The 22,395-nt window shown below is 41.5% G+C and overlaps 1 protein-coding gene across 4 annotated transcripts in view; it reads left to right on the plus strand.

The window, feature by feature from the left end:
- The window catches only part of LOC122562502 (splicing factor SWAP), a 135,409-nt gene that overhangs the window by 99,387 nt on the left and 13,627 nt on the right, over positions 1–22,395 (plus strand). For all 4 annotated transcript variants that reach the window (XM_043715343.1, XM_043715341.1, XM_043715340.1 and 1 more), the window contains one exon: positions 4,824–5,012. In XM_043715343.1, coding sequence (XP_043571278.1) covers positions 4,824–5,012 — 189 coding nt within the window. The remainder of the gene's footprint in view (positions 1–4,823; positions 5,013–22,395) is intronic.

The raw sequence follows: 22,395 nt of genomic DNA on the forward strand, positions 1-22,395 counted from the left end.
CCTGATGCTGTTGGGGTAACTAAGGATGAGATTAGTTGCCTTACAGTGATTATATGTAATAATGTTTCTACAAATGAGCAAATTAAAGGGCATTCTGCATGATGTTTAAATTTCTAATGACATCGAATGATCATGCACTCTAGAAGCAGAATAACCTCCTTCAGTGCTGTAATTATTCTGAGAGTCTACTAAAATGACAAGAGTGACTAGAACATTGAATTACATAATCAAAGACAGGGATAGCTGTGTTCAAATTATCCAGTGATATGGTCAGGTGATACGTGGCGTACTCGAGTTCGGTACACTTGCGCAGAACTGACACTTTATACCCAAAAAGGTATTGCTAATGTCATTGGACTTGCATTTCAAAGGTGTAGGCCAATGCTTTGAGAACATGGATTCAAATCCCACTCTGATAAGTGGCAGGATTTAAATTGATCTATCTAGACTTGAAATCTAGCCTTGAATAGTGACCATGAAACTTATCTTCGGTGGTTGTTTTTAAAAAGCGACCCATCTGGTTCCCTGATGGAAGGAAATCTGCAGTCGTTACCTGGTTTGTGACTCCAAATTCGCAAACTTACCATAGTCCCAGAGGACTATAGGGCTACTCTGTTGTGACAGTAAGGTGTCTGGTGTAAAGTTTAACCTGAGGATCACCACACCTCAGGTGAGGGGCGAGGTAGAGGAAACTGGACCTTCACAGTGACCTCGGCCAGTATAAAAATTGAACTGGCATTGTTGTTGGCACTGTGCATCATAAACGGTGGGCGGCACTGTGGCACAATGGTTAGCACTGCTGCCTCACCGTGCCAGAGACCCTGGTTCAATTCCCGACTCAGGCGACTGACTGTGTGGAGTTTGCACATTCTCCCCATGTCTGCGTGGGTTTCCTCCGGGTGCTCCGGTTTCCTCCCACACTCCAACGATGTGCAGGTCAGGTGAATTGGCCATGCTAAATTGCTCGTAGTGTTAGGTAAAGGGGTAAATGTAGGGTAATGAGTGGGTTGCGCTTCGGCAGGTCGGTGTGGACTTGTTGGGCCGAAGGGCCTGTTTCCACACTGTAAGTAATCTTAAAAAAAAACCTGTTGTCTGGCCAACTGAACCAACCAACCCCCACCACAATATGATTGACTCTTAACTGCCCTATATAAAGATCTAGAAAGCCACTTAGTTCAAAGAAAATTAGGGATTAGCCACATTGCCATTAATGCCTCATTCCATGGAACAGTGAAGGGCTTGAGCTACTTGACAAGTATGTTTTGGTCCAAAAGGTTCCTTTAAGGCTGACATAATGGAAGTAACTTGTGAAAGGAGAATAATGTTTTCATCTGTTTTGTAATAAAGCCATTAAACTTTAGGTGTAAATACTAATTCCACCGTTTCATTTAATCAGCTTTTTATCCTTAAAAATATTAAGATCTTGGATATGTTTCCACTAAGGTTTATGCCTTTATCAATTTAAAGTTTCATTGATGTTTCTGTCAAACTCTTGTCAATTAGTCTCATGATTTATCTCAAAAAGAGACTATGTCTAAGAACCTGTAAATTCCTTCAGGTTTTTGCATAGCATCCAATAGAGTAAAAGTGCTTGAACTGAGTAAACAAGAACATTATCATGAGCACGTCAAGTTTCAGATTTTAGATATAATGGAATTCTCGTTTTAAGTTTGCTTAGTCAAAAAAGGCTGAGCCCAAATGTTTCTACTGCATTAAATGAAAAGTTACTTGAGCAGAATTCAAAGTTTACCTGATATTTGATTAAATGGATGGATAATTTCACTCATTGCGCACTTTTCAATTTTTAAAATGTATCTATTGAGAACTGTTTAACAGTTAATATTCGTGCATATCATTCTGACTGAAATGTTCTTGATGGCTTTAATAGTTGGGATTATTTTATTCTCTTTTATTTTCTACTTTGTTCTAAATTCACTCAGTACATTTAGTTGACTCATGCAACATTAGACCATAAAACTTTAAACTGTAGGGGTGCAAGTGGACCATTCAGGCCATTGCATCTGTTCTGCTGTTCACTGTGATCATGGCTGATCTGATAGTCCTCAACTCCACCTGCCTGCCTTTGCCCCATAACCCTTGATTGACTTACTGATTAAAAATCAATCTAATTCAGTTTTGAGGATACTTAATGACCCAATCTTGACAATCCTCTGAGAAAAGAAATTCCTCATCTCTGTAATAAATGTGCAATTTTTTATTCTGAGATTATGCCCTCTGGTCCTAGACTCTGCCACAAAGGAAAGCAACCTTTCCACATCTGCCCTGTCAAATACCCCAAGAATCATGTATGTTGCAATAAGGTAACCTCTCATTCCTCTAAATTCCCATGTGTACAGGTCCAACCTACTCAACCTCTCCTCAAAAGATAATCCTCAAATACCCAATATTAACTTTGTGGACCTTCCCTGGACTGTCAGCAATGCCAGTCCCTTAGAAAAAGGAACCAAAATTGGCAAGGATTCCCGCTGTGCTGGTAAAGTTTTAGCAAAACTTCACTATATTTTACTCCATTCCTTTTGAACTAAAGGCTAACATTAGTAGTGTGAATATAGTTAGCCTTGTAAGTTGTTTGGTCTGAACTTCCAGGCAGCTAAATGCCTAGACAGTCCTTTTAGTGAAACTGAAGTAAATGCTCACATTCTAAGGTATAAACAAAAGAAGGAGCATCTTGGAGGGTCTGAACTAAAAACTGAATATGTTGGACATGTTCACGTCAGGCAACATTTGTGGGAAGCAAAGTTAACATTTCAGGTTGATAACCTTGTAATAGAATGTGAAGAAGTTAGAGGTTTACCAGTCTATAAAACGCCATCCCATTCTCCCAATTCCTTCGACTCCGCCGCATCTGCTCCCAGGAGGACCAGTTCCAAAAACGCACAACCCAGATGGCCTCCTTCTTCAAGGACCGCAATTTCCCCCCCGACGTGGTCGACGATGCCCTCCACCGCATCTCTTCCACTTCCCGATCCTCCGCCCTTGAACCCCGCCCCTCCAACCGCCACCAGGACAAAACCCCACTGGTCCTCACCTACCACCCCACCAATCTCCATGGACAGCGCAACATCCGCCGTCATTTCCGCCACCTCCAAACGGACCCCACCACCAAGGATATATTTCCCTCCCCTCCCCTATCAGCATTCCGTAAAGACCACTCCCTCCGTGACTCCCTCGTCACATCCACACCCCCCACCAACCCAACCTCCACTCCCGGCACCCTCCCCTGCAACCGCAGGAGGTACAAGACTTGCGCCCACACCTCCCCCCTCACCACCCTCCAAGGCCCCAAAGGAAACTTCCATATCCGCCACAAATTCACCTGCACCTCCACACACATCATCTATTCCATCGAAAAGCGCAGCAGGTCAGGCAGCATCGAGGGAACGGGAGAATCGACGTTTCGGGCATTAGCCCTTCTTCAGGAATGAGGAAAGTGGGGCCCTTCTTCAGGAATGAGGAAAGTGGGGCCCTTCTTCAGGAATGAGGAAAGTGGGGCCCTTCTTCAGGAATGAGGAAAGTGGGGCCCTTCTTCATCCCTCCTCCCTATCTTTTATCTTAGCCTGCTGGACCAACTTTCCTCATTCCTGAAGAAGGGCTAATGCCCGAAACGTCGATTCTCCTGTTCCCTAGATGCTGCCTGACCTGCTGCGCTTTTCCAGCAACACATTTCCATCTCTGATCTCCAGCATCTGCAGACCTCACTTTCTCCTACCAGTCCACTTTTTCACTACCAAGTGCTGAAATAGGGAAAAGGGAGGTGGTGGACCAGGAAAGAAAAATGGAGAAGGAAGTCAGGGGTAATTAAATTTGAAGAGTCTAGTTTCTCTTATATAGAGGATTCTTCACAAGAACTGTTCATCTCCATAATTGAATTAAACCCTTTAATGCAAAGTTGAGCATGTTTCTTCATTGAATAAGTTTGCTTTGTGTTCTGTTACTTCTGAATTAATTTGATTCAAATGGTAGGAGCAATAGAAAGAATGACTTGTATTTACATAGCGTGTTCATGTCTTCAGGATATTTTTCACTGCTGCAAAATAAATTGCTTTTGAAAGGTAGTCACTTTTGTACCATATGCAAATATAGTATATCCAGATTGTTGCACAGCAGGTTTCCAAAAATAACATTCTGTTCAGTAACTTTGGTGATTTTGGTTAACCCATTTTTTAGCATCTCCACTATAGGTAGCTGAAGGCACACCTCCTAATGCTGCAAGCTTCTGAATTCTCTCCCTTCGTGCAGAGATTTGTATCTCTCTGAGGGGATAAGTGGAAGTTCAGGTGCTACCGTTCATACGAGATGTGAAGCACTCTCTCAATCCTACATTGAAGTATTTGCATAGATTACTTGTACACATCGCTGCAATGGGATTTGAATGCATAACATTTAAATTTAAGTGAGAGTAATACTATTGAGCTATGGTTAATGCCAAAATTACCGTTTCTTTCCTGTGGTTACCAAACATTGAGAATAGCCAGGGGGACTTTTTCTGATCCCCTAACCTATGATCACATATTCTATTGACACATTAGATTTTTCATGAATGCAACATTAGACATCAGATTTGATGTTTTTGATAGCCTGCCAACAATTGACTCATGGTGAGGGTTCACATGCGAATGCTGGAGGGTTGTTGGATAATTAAATCATCCTTTCAGGAGGAAGGAGATGAAAAGTGCACACTGTGTGGCAAGTTTCTTGGTAATTTACATCCTGAGATGGCTTTTATTTATACACTTTATGCAGAGGTCTTGTTCATTAAAAGAAGTGCTGTACTTATTTTTGCAAAAATATGACTCATTCAGGTCTCCATATGAAAAGAAGAAGAAAAAGAGTTCAAAATCTCATCCCAAGTTAAAAGAAAAATCTTTACGTTCACGCTCACGATCTTTATCACCAAAAAAGTCAAGTGTAAAATCTTCAGCAAGAAGTTCAGCACACTCAAACAGCTTGTCTCCAGCAGAGAGCAGAGGTTCCAGTCAGGATCAGTCAAGGTAACATATTCTTTACATCTTTGTAATGCATAAGATGATATTCAAAGTAAACTTCATTATGTAGGTTAAACTTTGGAAGTATAGTGGCTGAATGATTTATCAACAATATATACAAAAAAGCTTATCCTAGTTATTTTCAAGCTTTCTAAAACTACTCTATTGGAGCAGCATTGATGCTTGTAACATTCAGGTGAGCTGGCCAAACATGCTGTAGATGGATGTAGGTTTGCTCGCTGAGCTGGGAGGTTCATTTCCAGACGTTTCGTCACCCCACTAGGTAACATCCTCAGTGGGCCTCAAGTGGAGCAGTGTAAATGATTCCTGCTTTCTATTTATATGTTTGGGTTTCTTTGGGTTGGTGATGTCATTTCCTGTGGCACCAGGAGTAGAAGTAGAAAGCAGGAATCATGTACACTGATTCACCTGAGACCCACTGAAGAGGTTACCTAGTGGGGTGACGAAACATCTGGAAATGAACCTCCCAGCTCAGCGAGCAAACCTACATCCGGAACCTCAACCTGAGCTACAAATGCTATAGATGTCTGGAATATATATATATAGACTTGTCTATCTCTGATCATTCCAGGCTATGTATAACTACATGTAGGCTGATGAATTGTCTATCTGATTCATTCTCTAATTAGCTAATGTGTACACCTTTACATCATTGTTGTGAGAAATTAAATGTTTTTCAAATCAATATAAATACTTAAAATTAAAATTCCCTCCTGTTAATCTCAATGTATAAAGTAGCTTGTCATTTGGAATATTGGAGAAAAACAATGGGAACGAGCGTCATTTAGGTACCATACAGGAGTCCCATTGGTGATGTGGTCCTTGTTTGTCTACATTGTTCTTTGAGCTATACAATGAAATTTTATCAGACCCGAAATCACTTCTGTTAGCAAATCAGTAAAAACGTTGGTCTAGCATTTAGACATTCTTTCTTGTTTTATTCAGGTTAATTTTATTGATCTAACACTTGTGGGCGGCACTTTGTGGGCGGCACGGTGGCACAGTGGTTAGCACTGCTGCCTCACAGCGCCAGAGATCCGGGTTCAATTCCCGCCTCAGGCGACCGACTGTGTGGAGTTTGCACATTCTCCCCGTGTCTGCGTGGGTTTCCTCCGGGTGCTCCGGTTTCCTCCCACACTCCAAAAATGTGCCGGTCAGGTGAATTGGCCACGCTAAATTGCCTGTAGTGTTAGGTAAGGGGTAAATGTAGGGGAATGGGTCTGGGTGGGTGCGCTTCGGCGGGTCGGTGTGGACTTGTTGGGCCGAAGGGCCTGTTTCCACACTGTAAGTAATCTAATCTAATCTAATCTAATCTAACTTCATAAAATAACCAAAGTTAATAAGGTCATCGTAAAATTATAGGATTTTGTAATAGATGTCTGAACTTAATGCTTTTTGAGTTTAAGTTCATTGGTTGAATTCTGCATCATTTTGGGTTGGTTTGGCTTTGGTTGGTAATATCTAAGAACCTTCTTTGTAATTTGTAAGTTGGTTGTAAGTGTTTTTAGAAGTATGTAGTCTACTTTAAGATGAGCAACAAAGGCTGTAATCATACAATCGTAGAACATTTCAACAAGAAATTAGCCATTTAGTTTACGAAGTTTGCACTTTTGTTTTTTATCCTATGATTCACTCATCTAATCCTATTCTCTATCTCATTTCCCATACACCTCAATATTGCCCTTTGTCACCAAACTGTTTCATACCCTGCAAAAATGATTTGTACGTTAAGAAGCAGTTATGCAAGAGAAATCCATGCTCTAACTTCCATCTGTCAAACTCTTACTTCACTTTTTAAGTTTTGTGATGAACTCAGTTTGCGATTAACTTGTGGGCTATGGCGTTGTTACTGTATTGTTGACCAGCATCATATTGAAAAAGCAGAGGATATTTGTTCTGATTTGCTACAAACTATTTGCTTCAAACTATTTCTCTGTGAGTAGAAGATTTGGAAATGTAACTTTTCGTTGCTGACAACTGTGTTGAGTTTGGTTGAGAAATTAGCTTTTGGCTTACCCTTCAGTGGTGCAGATCCCTGTTCTAACAGGTTGACTAACAGAGGCAGAGTAAAACTGAAAGTTTATCATTTAACAAAATATACAATTACAAATGAGTAAATATGTAAAAAATGTAATGAAGTAATAGAAGACGGATGAAGTAAGGCAGTCTTTGAGTACAAAAGACTAAAGGGTGTTCTGATTGAGTTGTTTATAGGATTTGTTAAGGTTTCTACAGATAAATTATTTCTTCTGATGAGATAATCCAGGATTTCAGTATATAATTGTAAGATAGAGCCAAACTACATGGAGAAATCAGGAAGCACATTTTTCACATGAGGTAGAAATTGTAAGTTCTCTCCATAGTTAGCTCACTCCCAAAGGTGCTGCAAATGTTTGAAGTTAGTGTTTCTTGACTGTGATTGATGGACAGATTTCTGTTAGGTAAGAGTATCAATAGATGTGGAAAAGGAGAATCTATTATTTGAAATAATAATGGAGCAGATCAAGGAGTTAAATAATCTACATCCAAGATGACTTTTAACTATTTTGCAAGTCCTAAATATAATAGTATAATAATAAAATTGCGCATGGCACCTTGGCACTTGATAAAGGTGTGTACAAATGAAAGCAAATTGTCTGTCATTTAAATCCTCCCAGTAGCAACTCAGAGTCCCCCACCACTACTTGTTGCATGATCTAACAGTTTTTTTTTTCATGATTACACTTTCTGGAAGATATTAAAAGGTGCTTTCTAGTTTCAATATTGGCTTTACCAAACTGTTATCTTGTTTAATTATGATTGAAATTGCAGTGATGCTTGGAACTGATCTTTTCTCTTACACCTACATTCTTTAATAGCTCTGTAGACCCCTCTTGATTTGTTTTTCTCAAACTTGGGAAGACCAAGTTGCTTTTTTTTTAAAAAACATTCTTCCCCAACTCTGACAAGAGGAATCTACCTCATGGCCCTCTTCAAGTTACATTCAGTCATTCGGTGTTCACCAAGAGGGGGACACAGTGGCTCAGTGGTTTGCACTGCTGCTTCACAGCGCAAGGGACCCGTGTTTGATTCCAGTCTCTGGTGACTGTGTGTGAGGTGTTTGCATATTCTCTCTGCGTCTATGTGGGTTTCTTCCCACAGTTCAAAGATCTGCAGATTAGGTGGATTGGCCATGCTAAATACAAAATTGCAGGGATAGGGTAATGGTGTGGGTCTGGAAGGCATGCGCTTCAGTGGGTCAGTGGAGACTCGATGGGTCAAATGGCCTGCTCCCAACTTTAGGGACCATGTGATTTATAGCGTGCCACAATTAGCAGACTTCTGTAAGACCGGGTCAAGGTGCTACATATGGCCTCAGTCTGGTGTAATAAGATCAGAAGACAGAATCAGAAATCAGCCATTCAGCCCATCAAGTCTGCTCCATAATTCAATGTGATCGTGGCTAAGATGAACATCTTCAACTCTGCTTTTGCCACATAACCTTGATTTCTTAACTGAATATCCTCAACAGCCCAGCCTTGACATCCCTTTGTGGTAAATAATTCCACAGATTTACTCAGAGAATAAATTCCTTCTCATCTCATGACCCCTTATTCTGAGATAATGCCCTCGTGTCTTGGACTCTCCCCTTATGGAGACTCTCCTTTCTTAGCATTTATCCTGTCCAGTTCCATAAGAATTTTGGATATTTCAGTAAGTTACCTGCCATTCTTCTAAACTGAGTACAGGCCCAACCTACAGAACCTCTCCTCATAAGACAGTTCCTCTACATCCAGGGTCAGCCTAATGAACCTTATCTGAATATAACAGTATTCCAGCTGTGATCTGACTAATACCTTGAACTAATGGCCAGTATTTATTTTTCTTGCCAAGTGCATGACCTCACATTTTGCCACATTATTTCCCACCTAACGTTTTTGCCCATTGGCTTAACTTGTCTATATACCTCTGTAGACTCTCATCCTCACCATTTGCCTTCGGACCTACTTGTGTCATCTAAAAACCTGGCTATAGTATATTCATATTCCTCATCCAAGTCATTAATATATGTTGCTGTTGGTCTGGTGTCACATGGAGGACAGATAAGGGATGACTGGCAAATTCCTTCCTGAAACAATGTTAGTGAACCAGGTGAGTTTTCACAACAATCGATGGTCACAGTCACAGATGACTTGTGTTCACTTCCAGATTTATTTGTTTTAAGTTCCACCAGTTGGTGTAATTACATTTGTACTCATGTCCCCAGCACTAATATCTTGATTACTATTCCACTTACTATTGTACTACCTTCCATCTACTACCTGTTGTTTCCCCTCAATCAGTTATAGAGTCATAGAGATGTACAGCACAAAAACAGACTCTTCATTCCAACTCATCCATGCCATCCAAATATAGAGTCGTAGAGGTGTATAGCATGGAAACAAACACTTCGGTCCAACCTGTCCATGCCAATCAGATATCCCAACCCAATCTAATCCCACCTGCCAGCACCCGACTCATCTCCCTCCAAACCCTTCCTATTCATATACCCATCCAGATGCTTTTTAAATGTTGCAATTGTACCAGCCTCCACCACTTCCTCTGGCAGCACATTCCATACATGTACCACCCTCTGCGTGAAAAGGTTGCCCCTTAGGTCTCTTTTATATCTTTCCCCTCTCACCCTAAACCTATGCCCTCTAGTTCTGGACTCCCCGATCCCAGGGAAAAGACTTTGCCTATTTATCCTATCCATGCCCCTCATAATTTTGTAAACCTCTATGAGGTCACCCCTCAGCCTCCGACGCTCCAGGGAAAACAGCCCCAGCCTGTTCAGCCTCTCCCGATAGCCCAAATCCACCAACCCTGGCAATATCCTTGTAAATCTTTTCTAAACCCTTTCAAGTTTCACAACATTTTTCCGATAGGAAGGAGACCAGAATTGCACGCAACATTCCAACAGTGGACTAACCAATGTCCTGTACAGCCGCAATATGACCTCCCAACTCCTGCACTCAATGCTCTGACCAATAAAGGAAAGCACATCAAATGCCTTCTTTGCTATCCTGTCTACCTGCGACTCCACTTTTAACTTGCACTCCAAGGTCTCTTTGTTCAGCAACACTCCCTAGGACCTTACCATTAAGTGTATAAGTCCTGCTGAGATTTACTTTCCCAAAATGCAGCACCTCACATTTATCTGAATTAAACTCCATCTGCCACTTCTCAGCCCTTTGGCCCATCTGGTCAAGATCCTGTAATAATCTGAGGTAACCTTTGCTGTCCACCACACATCCAATTTTGATGTCATCTGCAATCTTATAACTATATCTTTTATGCTCACATCCAAATCATTTATATAAAATAACGAAAGGTAGTGGACCCAGCACCGATCCTTGTGGCATTCCACTTGTCACAGGCCTCCAGTCTGAAAAACAACCTCCCACCATCACCCTCTGTCTTCTACCTTTCAGCCGCTTCTGTATCCAAATGGCTAGTTCTCCCTGTATTCCGTGAGATATAACCTTGCTAACCAGACTCCCATGGGGAACCTTGTCGAACGCCTTACTGAAGTCCATATAGATCACATCTACCGCTCTGCCCTCATCAATCCTCTTTGTTACTTATAGAGTCGTAGAGATGTACAGCATGGAAACAGACCCTTCGGTCCAACCCGTCCATGCCGACCAGATATCCCAACCCGATCTTGTCCCACCTGCCAGCACCTGGCCCATATCCCTCCATACCCTTCCTATTCATATACCCTTCCAAATGCCTCTTAAATGTTGCAATTGTACCAGCCTCCACCACATCCTCTGGCAGCTCATTCCATACACGTACCACCCTCTACGTGAAAACGTTGCCTTAGGTCTCTTTTATATCTTTCTCCTCTCACCCTAAATCTATGCCCTCTAGTTCTGGACTCCACGATCCCAGGGAAAAGACTTTGTCTATTTATCCTATCCATGCCCCTCATAATTTTGTAAATCTCTATAAGGTCACCCCTCAGCCTCCGACGCTCCAGGGAAAACAGCCCCAGCCTATTCAACCTCTCCCTGTAGCTCAGATCCTCCAACCCTGGCAGCATCCTTGTAAATCTTTTCTGAATCCTTTCAAGTTTCACAACATCATTGATAAGAAGGAGACCAGCATTGCACGCAATATTCCAACAGTGGCCTGACCAATGTCCTGTGCAGCCGCAACATGACCTCCCAACTCCTGTTCTCAATACTCTGACCAATAAAGGAAAGCATACTAAGCACCTTCTTCACTTTCCTATCTACCTGCGACTCCACTTTCAAGGAGCTATGAACCTGCATTCCAAGGTCTCTTTGTTCAGCAAAACTCCCTAGGACCTTACCATTAAGTGTATAAGTCCTGCTAAGATTTGCTTTTCCAAAATGCATCACCTCACATTTATCTGAATTAAACTTCATCTGCCACTTCTCAGCCCATTGGCCCATCTGGCCCAGATCCTGTTGTAATCTGAGGTAACCCTCTTCGCTGTCCACTACACCTCCAATTTTGGTGTCATCTGCAAACTTACTAACTGTACCTCTTACGCTTGCATCCAAATCATTTATGTAAATGACAAAACTTAGAGGGCCCAGCACCGATCCTTGTGGCACTCCACTGGTCACAGGCCTCCAGTCTGAAAAACAACCCTCCACCACCACTCTCTGTCTTCTACCTTTTGAGCCAGTTCTGTATCCAAATGGCTAGTTCTCCCTGTATTCCATGCGATCTAACCTTGCTAATCAGTCTCCCATGGGGAACCTTGTTGAACGCCTTACTGAAGTCCATATAGATCACATCTACTGCTCTGCCCTCATCAATCTTCTTTGTTACTTCTTCAAAAAACTCAATCAAGTTCATGAGACACGATTTCCCACGCACAAAGCCATGTTGACTATCCCTAATCAGTCCTTGTCTTTCCAAATACGTGTACATCCTGTCCCTCAAGATTCCCTCCAACAACTTGCCCACCACTGACGTCAGCCTCACTGGCCTGTAGTTCCCTGGCTTGTTCTTACCACCCTTCTTAAACAATGGCACCACGTTAGCCAACCTCCAGTTTTCCGGCACCTCACCTGTGACTGTCGATGATACACATATCTCGGCAAGAGGCCCAGCAATCTCTTCTCTAGCTTCCCACAGAGTTCTAGGGTACACCTGATCAGGTCCTGGGGATTTATCCACCTTTATGCGTTTCAAGACATCCAGCACCTCCTCTGTAATATGGACCTTTTTCAAGGTGTCACCATCTATTTCCCTACATTTTGTATCTTCCATATCCTTTTCCACAGTAAATACTGATGCAAAATACTTGGTTAGTACCTCCCCCATTTTCTGCGGCTCCACACAAAGGCTGCCTTGCAGATCTTTGAGGGGCCCTGTTTTCTCCCTCGTTACCCCTATAGTTTTATAAAAACCTTTTGGATTCTCCTTAACCCTATTTGCCAAAGCTACCTCATGTCCCCGTTTTGCCGTCCTGATTTCCCTCTTAAGTATACTCCTACTGCTTTTATACTCTTCTAAGGATTTACTCGCTCTATCCTATCTATACTTGACATATGCTTCCTCCTTTTTATTAACCAAACCTTCAATTTCTTTAGTCATCCAGCATTCCCTATACCTGCCAGCCTTTCCTTTCATCCTAACAGGAATGTACTTTCTCTGGATTCTCATTTCTGCAGGCTTCCCATTGTCCAGCCATCCCTTTACCTGCGAACATCTGCCCCCAATCAGCTTTCGAAAGTTCTTGCCTGGTACCGTCAAAATTGGCCTTTCTCCAATTTAGAACTTCAACTTTAAGATCTGGTCTATCCTTTTCCATCACTATTTTAAATCTAATAGAATTATGGTCACTGGCCCCAAAATGCTCCCCCACTGACACCTCAGTCACCTGCCCTGCCTTATTTCCCAAGAGTAGGTCAAGTTTTGCAGTTTCTGTAGTAGGTACATCCACATACTGAATCGGAAAGTTTTCTTGTACGCACTTAACAAATTCCTCTCCATCTAAACCCTTAACACTATGGCAGTCCCAGCCTATGTTTGGAAAGTTAAAATTCCCTATTATAACCACCGTATTATTCTTACAGATAGCTGAGATCTCCTTACAAGTTTGTTTTGCAATTTCCCTCTGACTCTTAGGGGGTCTATAATACAATCCCAATAAGGTTTTGGATTAGTAGTGCTGGAAGAGCACAGCAGTTCAGGCAGCATCCGAGGAGCAGCTTATTTATTAGTTCCACCCAAATAACTTCCCTGGATGTGTTTCCGGGAATATCCTCCCTCAGTACAGCAGTAATGCTATCCCTTATCAAAAACGCCATTCCCTCTCCTCTCTTGCCTCCCTTTCTATCCTTCCTGTAGCATTTGTATCCTGGAACATTAAGCTGCCAGTCCTGTCCATCCTTGAGCCATATTTTTGTAATTGCTAAATTAATTTATTTTCATTTGCCAGTACTTGGTCCATATCCCTCTAAACCCTTCCTATTCATATTCTGATCCAGATGCCTTTTAAATGTTGCAATTGTACTAGCCTCCACCTCTTCCTCAGGCAGCTCATTCCATACATGTACCACCCTCTGTGTGAAAAAGTCGCCGCCTTAGGTCCCGTTTAAATCTTTCCCCTCTCACCCTAAACCTATGCCCTCCAGTTCTGGATTCCGCACCTGAGGCAGTCGATTTACCCTGTCCATGCCTTGCATGAGTTTATAAACCTCTATACAGTCACCCCTCAATGTCTGATGCTACAGGGAAAATAGCCCCAGCCTATTCAGCCTCTCTGTATAGTTCAAACCCTCCAGCCCTGGCAACATCCTTGTAAATCTTTTCTGAAACCTTTCAAGTTTCGCAGCATCCTTCCTCTGGCAGGGAGACCAGAATTGTGCACAATATTCCAAAAATGACCTAACCAACATCCTGTACAGCTGCAACATGACCTCCCAATTCCTGTACTCAATACTCTGAACAATAAAAGAAAGCATATGGAAAGCCTTCTTCACTATCCTATCTACTTGTGACTCCACTTGCAAGGAACTTAAGTTCTTACGAGCTTCTGTTACCTTCGGCTTTTACCTAAGACTTTCTTTGGGGAAAAAAATGTATCTGATGTTCAACTGCAATATAGCCGCCGCCTCCAAAAGAATCAGTGAAATTAGTTAGACAGATCTCCCTCTGAAGTGGTTAGCTATTAGATTACTTTCAAGTCGATCTTTTTGTATTCTTGGCTGTATTTATTGACAACAACACGCATGCAGAAGTACCCCAGCTGCCAAGAGCAAAAGTGGTGCTGCCTGTATGATCACATGTCAGGCAACAATGTTGTGGAAGGTGGCTTACACACAGAAGAACTGCAAATGAGTCATTGGTGTCTGCTTTATTGAAAAAAAAGTTGTATAAATTGACGTGCCAGGTCCCAATCCAAGCAGGACTATGAGGGGCCCGAATCTATTTCAGGAGACTTTCAGAGCTCAGTATCAAACCATCTGTGGAGAGAAAGCAGAGTTACTGTTTCGAGTCCAGTGACCCTTCAGAATTAGACCTGCTGAGTTTCTCCAGTAATTTCTATCTTTGATAACCATCTTGGTATTGGCAATTTCTAGGCCAATTGAACTTTAGATCTCCATTTTATTTAATTGCCTTTTTTTAAACTGAAATACAGTAATGTTGACCTGTTTCTAATTCAATGAGACCTCACCTTTTAATGTATCATAATGAAAGCCAGCAGTGACTCCTGATCTCACCTTAAAGTATGCCTTCTATGCACTTCTGTCAAAGTCATTGATTTTAATTGTAGAGCTTGATTGAATGGGTATCAATGCAGATACTCCACCAATGAATGATTTATTGTGTTTATTTTTGCTTTATTCTTATCTTCAATTCTATTAATATCCTTCAGGGCTCTCAGTTCTCCATTGATAATTATCTTGTTGTTTTAATACGATTAGACATTCATGCTGTCACAGTTGGCTTCCTCAGCATGTTCATTTTTTTAGTTCCGTCCTCCTTCAAACACATTTTAATTTGATCAAACTGGTGGTAATACTGAACAAGTCAGATCCTAGAATGAAACCTGGTTTAATAGATCACATGTTTAATTTTTGCTGTTGACTAATCGGATTAGTAATCACCGAAATCTACTCACAAGAAACAACAGATGTTCTTTAACAATAGATGAAAAAAAAAGCTGAACGTATGATAGTTAAAAAGATCTTCATAAATAGCAAGGCTATCTTTTCATTCATTTATACATCCATACAATACATCCATAGATTCCCATTCGGCCCAATGAAGAGCATCCAACACAGACCAATTCCCTACCCTATCCATATAACCATGCATTTCCATGTCTAATCCACCTAGTCCATATATCTCTGGACACTGAGTCATTTCGCATGGGCAGTCCACCTAACTTGCACATCTTTGAAACCAGAGCACCCAGCAGAAACTGGGAAGATGTGCAAACTCCATACTGACAATCGCTCAAGGGTGGAATCGAACCCAGATCACTGGCACTATGAGACAGCAGTGCTAACCACTGAGCCACCATGCCACCCAGTAAATAGTAGCCTAAAATATATGAGTGAAGACCAGGTTTAATATCGTCCTTTCCCCTGTGAAATTTCAGAAGTGAATTCATAAACAAAAGGACCAAACATGTTTCTGTGGCTGATAGGATAATCTGATATCTCCCTGTTGACAGAGTCAAGATCTAAGCAGCTATAGAATATTGTTGGGGAAGTTATGAATATCAGAAACAGTGGCATACTTTAGTATCAATCATGAGAGGGGAGGGGTGATCAGGTTTACAGAGATAGAAGCATACCAAAATCCCAGTTTCTTCTGGTGACACAAGCCAGTAATGCAGACATAAGTATTTTGACTAGCCTTTTTGGAAAAGGAATATTTACCGGTCTTGGTCCAGTTAAGGTTTGAATGGTTCAGCTTTCAGAAGCTAGTTCTAAACATCTTTCCTGCTGAATCATTCTCCAGGTTCCAGGTAAATGCCGGAGAATGATTCAGTAGGAAAGACGTTTAGAACTAGCTTCTGAAAGCTGAACCATTCAAATCTTATCAGGACCAGGAACAGTAAATATTCCTCTTCCAAAAAGGCTAGTCAAAATAGTGACCTTGTGGCCATCGAAGGGTTTCGATGCCCATTAGGCTCGTGAATATTTTTCCTGGGTTGAAATCTTGACCTGGTGTGCCTTAATGTGGCTCCAGATCCATAACAATGTGGTTTAATTTTTAACAGTCCTCAAATGACCTAGCAAACCTCAGTTGTCTAAGATGACTAGAAGGTTTCAAGAAAGGAACAAAATCAGACAGATCACACTGCAGTAGCTCAGTTACCAGAAACAATGGCAAACCCATGTTCATTCTGCCAACTTGTCCTTAATAACAATTGGGGGCTAGTACCAAAATTGGGAGAGCTGTCCCAAAGACTTCAAACAACAGCTTGACAGTCACCACTCATGGAACCATGGCTGAAAGGTATAGCTTGTCCCATCAGCGAATCGGTCTTCAGAGTTGCCCTGGTAATCCTCGACATTGGGTTCAGTCAATGAAGTTTCATGTCATGAAGTCCAACATGTGCAAGGAAGCCTTCTGATTATCAACGTACCCCACAAGCTGATAAATCTACTTTTCCATGCTCAAGAGCACTTAGGAATAACACTGGGTGACAATAGTACAGAAAGTAGTCTGGGTAGAAGACTTCAGCATCCATCACCAAGTGTCACAGTAGCATCACTATTGACAGCGATAGCAAAATCCTAAAACAACATAGGTCCGAGAATGGACCAGCAACAGCCAAGGAGGAAGAAAAATGACTTGATTGCATCCTCAACAATCCATATGTTGCAGATTTACCAATCACAATATCAGGATGAGTTACCACCAGAGCTGGACACCCTATATCATTGTGGCACCACCACTGCACTTGAGATTTGAAACACATGTAAGCAACCTAAAATTGGTCAACCCCTTGGTTGGATATCAGAATTATATTCTATCACTTTAACTAAAGGTTCTGGAATTTCCTCACTCCACAATTGTCAAGCCAGGGATCAGTCTTTGTTTGATGAATGTGTAGAGGGCATGCCAGGAGCAGCATCAAGTATACCTAAAAATGAGAGATAAGTTATATGATACAACTACTTGCATGCTAGACAGCAGAAGCAGCATATAACAGAATGCACTGAGCAAGCTCATCAACAAATCAAATAATTTTTGCAGTCTAGCCAGATGTGGATGGTGGACAATCAGAACAACCCAACAAGAGGCAGCAGGTACACTTGATAACTCAATTCTCAACAATAGGAAACACCGAAAGCACTTAATACAAAAGGCAAACTGGAGTATTCGCATAATGTCTTCAGTCGGAAGTATAAAATATAAAATCCTTCTTGGCCCCTTCCTAAGGGACCCATCATTACAGATTCAAATCTTCTGAAAACTTGACTTATTGCAGGGTGATATCAAGAAAAGGCAGTAGACACTAAGGCGCTATGAGTCATTACAACACTCAGACAAAAGTGTGGAAGATTTTTGCTGTAGTATTAGTTGCTCCTCTAACAAAGGTGTTAGAGTACAACTAAGATATTGACATTTACCTAACAAATTGGATGGCAAGTCTAACCTGGCTTAATAGTGCCCCAATCTACTTTTAATCAATAAAATGATGAAAATGGTCATCAACAAGTAGCACTTGCTTACTGGTCTCATTTAGGTTTTGTCAGAGCCACTCAGCTTCTAACCTCAGTGTAGCCTACCTATGAAATATGCCTCCTATCTGCACTCTTAAACTTTTTACTTAACTGACTCTTTCCAGTTTCTTTACCTTGGACTGCTGAGACAGCTTTGCAGTTCCATTCTGAATAACAGATATGAACTTTCTACAGTTTTTCAGTTTGAACAATGTGAAGATTTCTATGCAGTCTCTCCTGGCTTTGAACCTCCACAAACTAATAACACCACAGATAGAGTGACTGGGTTTCCTGAGCTCAAACTTGATTCTTCGAGGAGAAAGTGAGGACTGCAGATGCTGGAGATCAGAGCTGAAAATGTGTTGCTGGAAAAATGCAGCAGGTCAGGCAGCATCCAAGGAACAGGAGAATCGACGTTTCGGGCATAAGCCTGAAGAAGGGCTTTTCCAGCAACACATTTTCAGCTCTAAAACTTGATTCTCCCGTCTGAACTGAGCTGAACCCAAAGCTAAAACTAATGACTTCCTGGCCAGTTGTAAACTCAGTAGCATGAACATTCCATCTGTTAGCATGACAGGGATCCTGCCAGGCACCTGCTTTCTTGCAATTGATGTGCTTAGATCACTGTTTCAAATTATCTGACCTGTTTAAAAATGTTACCTTCACATCAATGATCTGCTATTTTAAAATGCAAATCCCAAAATAATACACCAAATTGCCAAATGCCATGCATATGGTGCCATAATATGTATGTTACTGGATTGGTATTCCAGGGGCCAATTTCCCATTGTGGCAGCTGAGGAAATTTAAATTTGACCAAGTGATTAAATCTGGAATCAAAAGCAGTAATAATGATTCAGTAAAGGGAATTTTTTTATTATTCACTAGGGAGACATGGGTGTCACTGGCTAGTCAGCATTTATTGCCTGTCCCTACTGCCCTTGAATTGAATGGTTTGCTGTGCCATTTCAGAGGGCAGTTGAAAGTCAGCCAGATTGCTGTAGGTCTGGAGTTACATATAGATCAGGTGAGGATGGCAGATTTCCTTCCCTGGAGAACATTAGTGAGCCAGATGGGTTTTTCTGACACTCGGCAATGGTTTCAGTAGACTCTTAATTCCAGATTTTTAAAATTGAATTCAAATTCCACCATCTGCCATGGTGGGATTGAGCCCAGGTCCCCAAAACATTAACTGAGTGTCCGAATTAAGGGTTCAGCAATAATACTTCGAGGCATTGACTTCCCAAAATGCTGTGGATGCTGGAGATCTGAAGTAGAAACAAAAATTCTGAAAAGCCATTTTAAACTTGAAGCATGAACTGTAGTTCTCTCTCCACAGATGCTACCAGACGTGCTGAGTTTCTCCAGTGCTTTGTTTTTCTACTCATGATGTCTGAATTGTTGCAGAAATTCATTCAGTTGACTAATTCCATTTAGGGACAGAAATCTTCTGTCCTTTCTGTCATTGCTATGTGGTTGACTCTTAAAGGCCCTCTGATACAGGATTAAGCCATTAAATTGTATCAAATTGCTATGTTAAAAAAAAACAAATTCTAGGAAATGGACAGACCATCAAGATTTAACGCTAGTTATCAGGAATTGTTGCCAGTTGGACTCTTCTGATCTCCTGTATTTAATTTTAAAAATCGATCTGTCCATTTGGTTGACAGTGCTTCACTGCTGACAGTCAGGCAGCTTCATGGGCCTGCACTAACCAAGTTTTTAAACGTTAAATGTCTTTGACTTAAATCAGCCAATCATGAAGCTGCACACTCTCAGCAACTGACAGCACTTCCATTCTCCTCCACCTGGGCATAATGGAGAAATCCAGGAACAAAAACAAATATTGCTAGAAAACCTCAGCGGGTGTGGCAGCATCTATGAAGAGAAATCAGAGTTCATATTTCGAGAGCAGTGACCCTTCCTCAGAACTGATCTACAGCATCTGCCGTACTTGCGGGTTTTATTGTGGAGAAATCCAGATAGGAGAGTGTGCAGGAGACGTTAAGTAAGCAGTGGGTATTAGTGAAAAAGTGGGGAGCTGAGTTAGAAGGAGAGAGATTGAATGAATTTGGTGTGTGTCTGGCTGGGGCAGTGAAAATGCTTCACTGAGTCTTCTAGCATGGGAACATGGGACAAGGGGGTGTTTGTCAAAGTCTTTTTAAAAAGTATTTTCTGTAAGTTTCTCATTTTAGTCCACAATTAAAAGAAGTTTTAAAATTCAAGGACTGCTGCATGTTTGAAAGCAAGTAACTTGACACTCATTGTAAGCACTGTTTTACATTGAAGTGTAGCTTGCAGACATGCTGGCGCTGAATGGGTGTACACGAAAGGTGCTTTAGTTGGCAACAGGTAGCTGATTGGTCTGTGGATTAGTGACCAATTATCGATGACAAAGACTTTCTGCCTGCCAGCAACTGTGCAATTGGTTCTCAAGTAACTGAAAGGCTTGGGGCTACGAGCAAGATGCAGAGTAGTCTTCTAACTTGCACCAGCTCAGGAACTCTATCTATTCTTTGCAATAAAGGCTACTTTAAGCCAAAAGAAAACCAGTTTATTTTTCCTCCAGCAATTGCTATCATCCATGACTTTTAATTGCTGCATCACAGACCGTGTGAATCAGCTCCTTTTGCGCACTCTAAACCAGTGAAATCATTCGGAGAAGGAAACTGAGAAGCAGCATTTTGATCAGCAAAAGAATTATCTCAACAAATCCTGTGAACTGGAACCATTGAACTATCTTCTCAGTCTCTCCATCCATAGCATTCATGGTCTTTTTTAATCATGTGTATATGTGTTGTGGTGTGTAAGTAATGGGGAGTTTATGATGGTTTTAGAATTTTAACTGGTAGTTATATGTTGACAGTTCATGATTGTTTATAATAAACAGTAACTTGTTAAGTACAGAAACTGTTTTCAGTCAGCCTGGATCTGAAAATCAGGTAAATTGGGGAATTTGGCATGTTTTGAAAATCTTGATAACTTTTATGCCTCCAGGAATATCAGGGTCTTGTTTTCCAATATGCTATCCCAGTGAGGCATGACGTTTTGGCTGAAACCTACATAAATACACAAAGGAAAATTAGCATCTCTACCCGCGTACTTCCAAAATTTCAAATGGCAATATTTGTAGTTCATTACTGATCATCAACGATACTATAATTACAGGATTTTTGTCACCAGATACATTCAGAGAAATGCAGTTTGTTGGAAACAGCAAAGATATGTCTAATAATGAGGTGTTTACCTAGTGATGCTACAACACCAGACTATGTGCATGCTAAACAATGAAAACCGCATTCTATAGGTGACGCCATGGTCCCACAACCAATGAATCAGATCAAAACTTTGCAACCCTGCCACGTCATGAATAGTGGTGGACGATTAACCAGTTTACTAGAGGAGTCTTCATGAAGATCTCCATCCTCAATAATATTGGAGTGCAGCACTTTTGTAGAAATGGCAAGGTTTAAGCATTTGCAGAAATCTTTAACCAGCAGTGATATTGAATCTTGTCCTCCTCGTGAAGCTCCCAACATCACAGTTACCAATCTTCAGCCAATTCTGATCACTCCAAAAGATCTTAAGTATTGGGTACTGCAAAAGCTATGAACCCTGACAACTTTCCAGCAGTAGTACTGAAAATGTGTGCTTTAGAAAGAGTTGTAAAGCCAAGCTAGTTCAATAGAGGAACGACACTAGCATCTGCCCGACAATGTCAGGAATTGTCAGGATATATCTTTTCCAAAATAAACAGTTCAGTTTTAATCAGCTAATTACCTCCCCATCAATTTACTCTCCGTCATTAGCAAGGTGGTAGACTAAGGGTGTTGACAATGATTTTAAGCATTGCTTACTAATAGTCTTCTCACTGATGCTCAGTTTATGTTCCATCAGGACCGCTCAGCTCCACAACCCACTACATCCTTGATCCAAACAGAACTGAATTACAGAGGTAAATGTGACTGCTTTTAATATAAAAGCAGCATTTAACTGTGTGCACTCAGAATATCCAGTAAAATTGAAGTCAGTGGAAATCAGGAGGAAAATTATTTTTATTGTTTGAAGTCACCTTTAGAATGAGGAAGATTGTTGAAGGCTAACAGTGCCTTCCCGACCCATGGCTTCCACCATCCATAAGAACAAAGGCAACAGATGCTTGGGAGCAACACCACTGACCTGTGAGGTCCCATCCAAGTCTTAAATCATGCTGATTTAATAATATATTCACATGGGTCAATTTAATAATATATTCACCAGGTCAAAATCTTGGAACTCTAACCTATGCAACATAGTGATTGTACTTATACCACGTGAATGACAGCATCACAGAGTGGCTTATCACTGTTTTAGAATCATAGAACTCCTACAGTGCATAACGAGGCCATTTGGCCCACCAAGTGTTCACTGACGCTCCGTGACTACCTGGTCAGGTCCACGCCCCCCTACCACCCACCCTCCCATCCTGGCACTTTCCCCTGCCACCGCAGGAACTGTAAAACCTGTGCCCACACCTTCTCCCTCACCTCCATCCAAGGCCCTAAAGGAGCCTTCCACATCCATCAAAGTTTTACCTGCACATCCACTAATATCATTTATTGTATCCGTTGCTCCCGATGCGGTCACCTCTACATTGGGGAGACTGGGCGCCTCCTAGCAGAGCGCTCTAGGGA

This window comes from Chiloscyllium plagiosum, chromosome 25, assembly GCF_004010195.1.
Source record: "Chiloscyllium plagiosum isolate BGI_BamShark_2017 chromosome 25, ASM401019v2, whole genome shotgun sequence".
NCBI lineage: Eukaryota > Metazoa > Chordata > Chondrichthyes > Orectolobiformes > Hemiscylliidae > Chiloscyllium > Chiloscyllium plagiosum.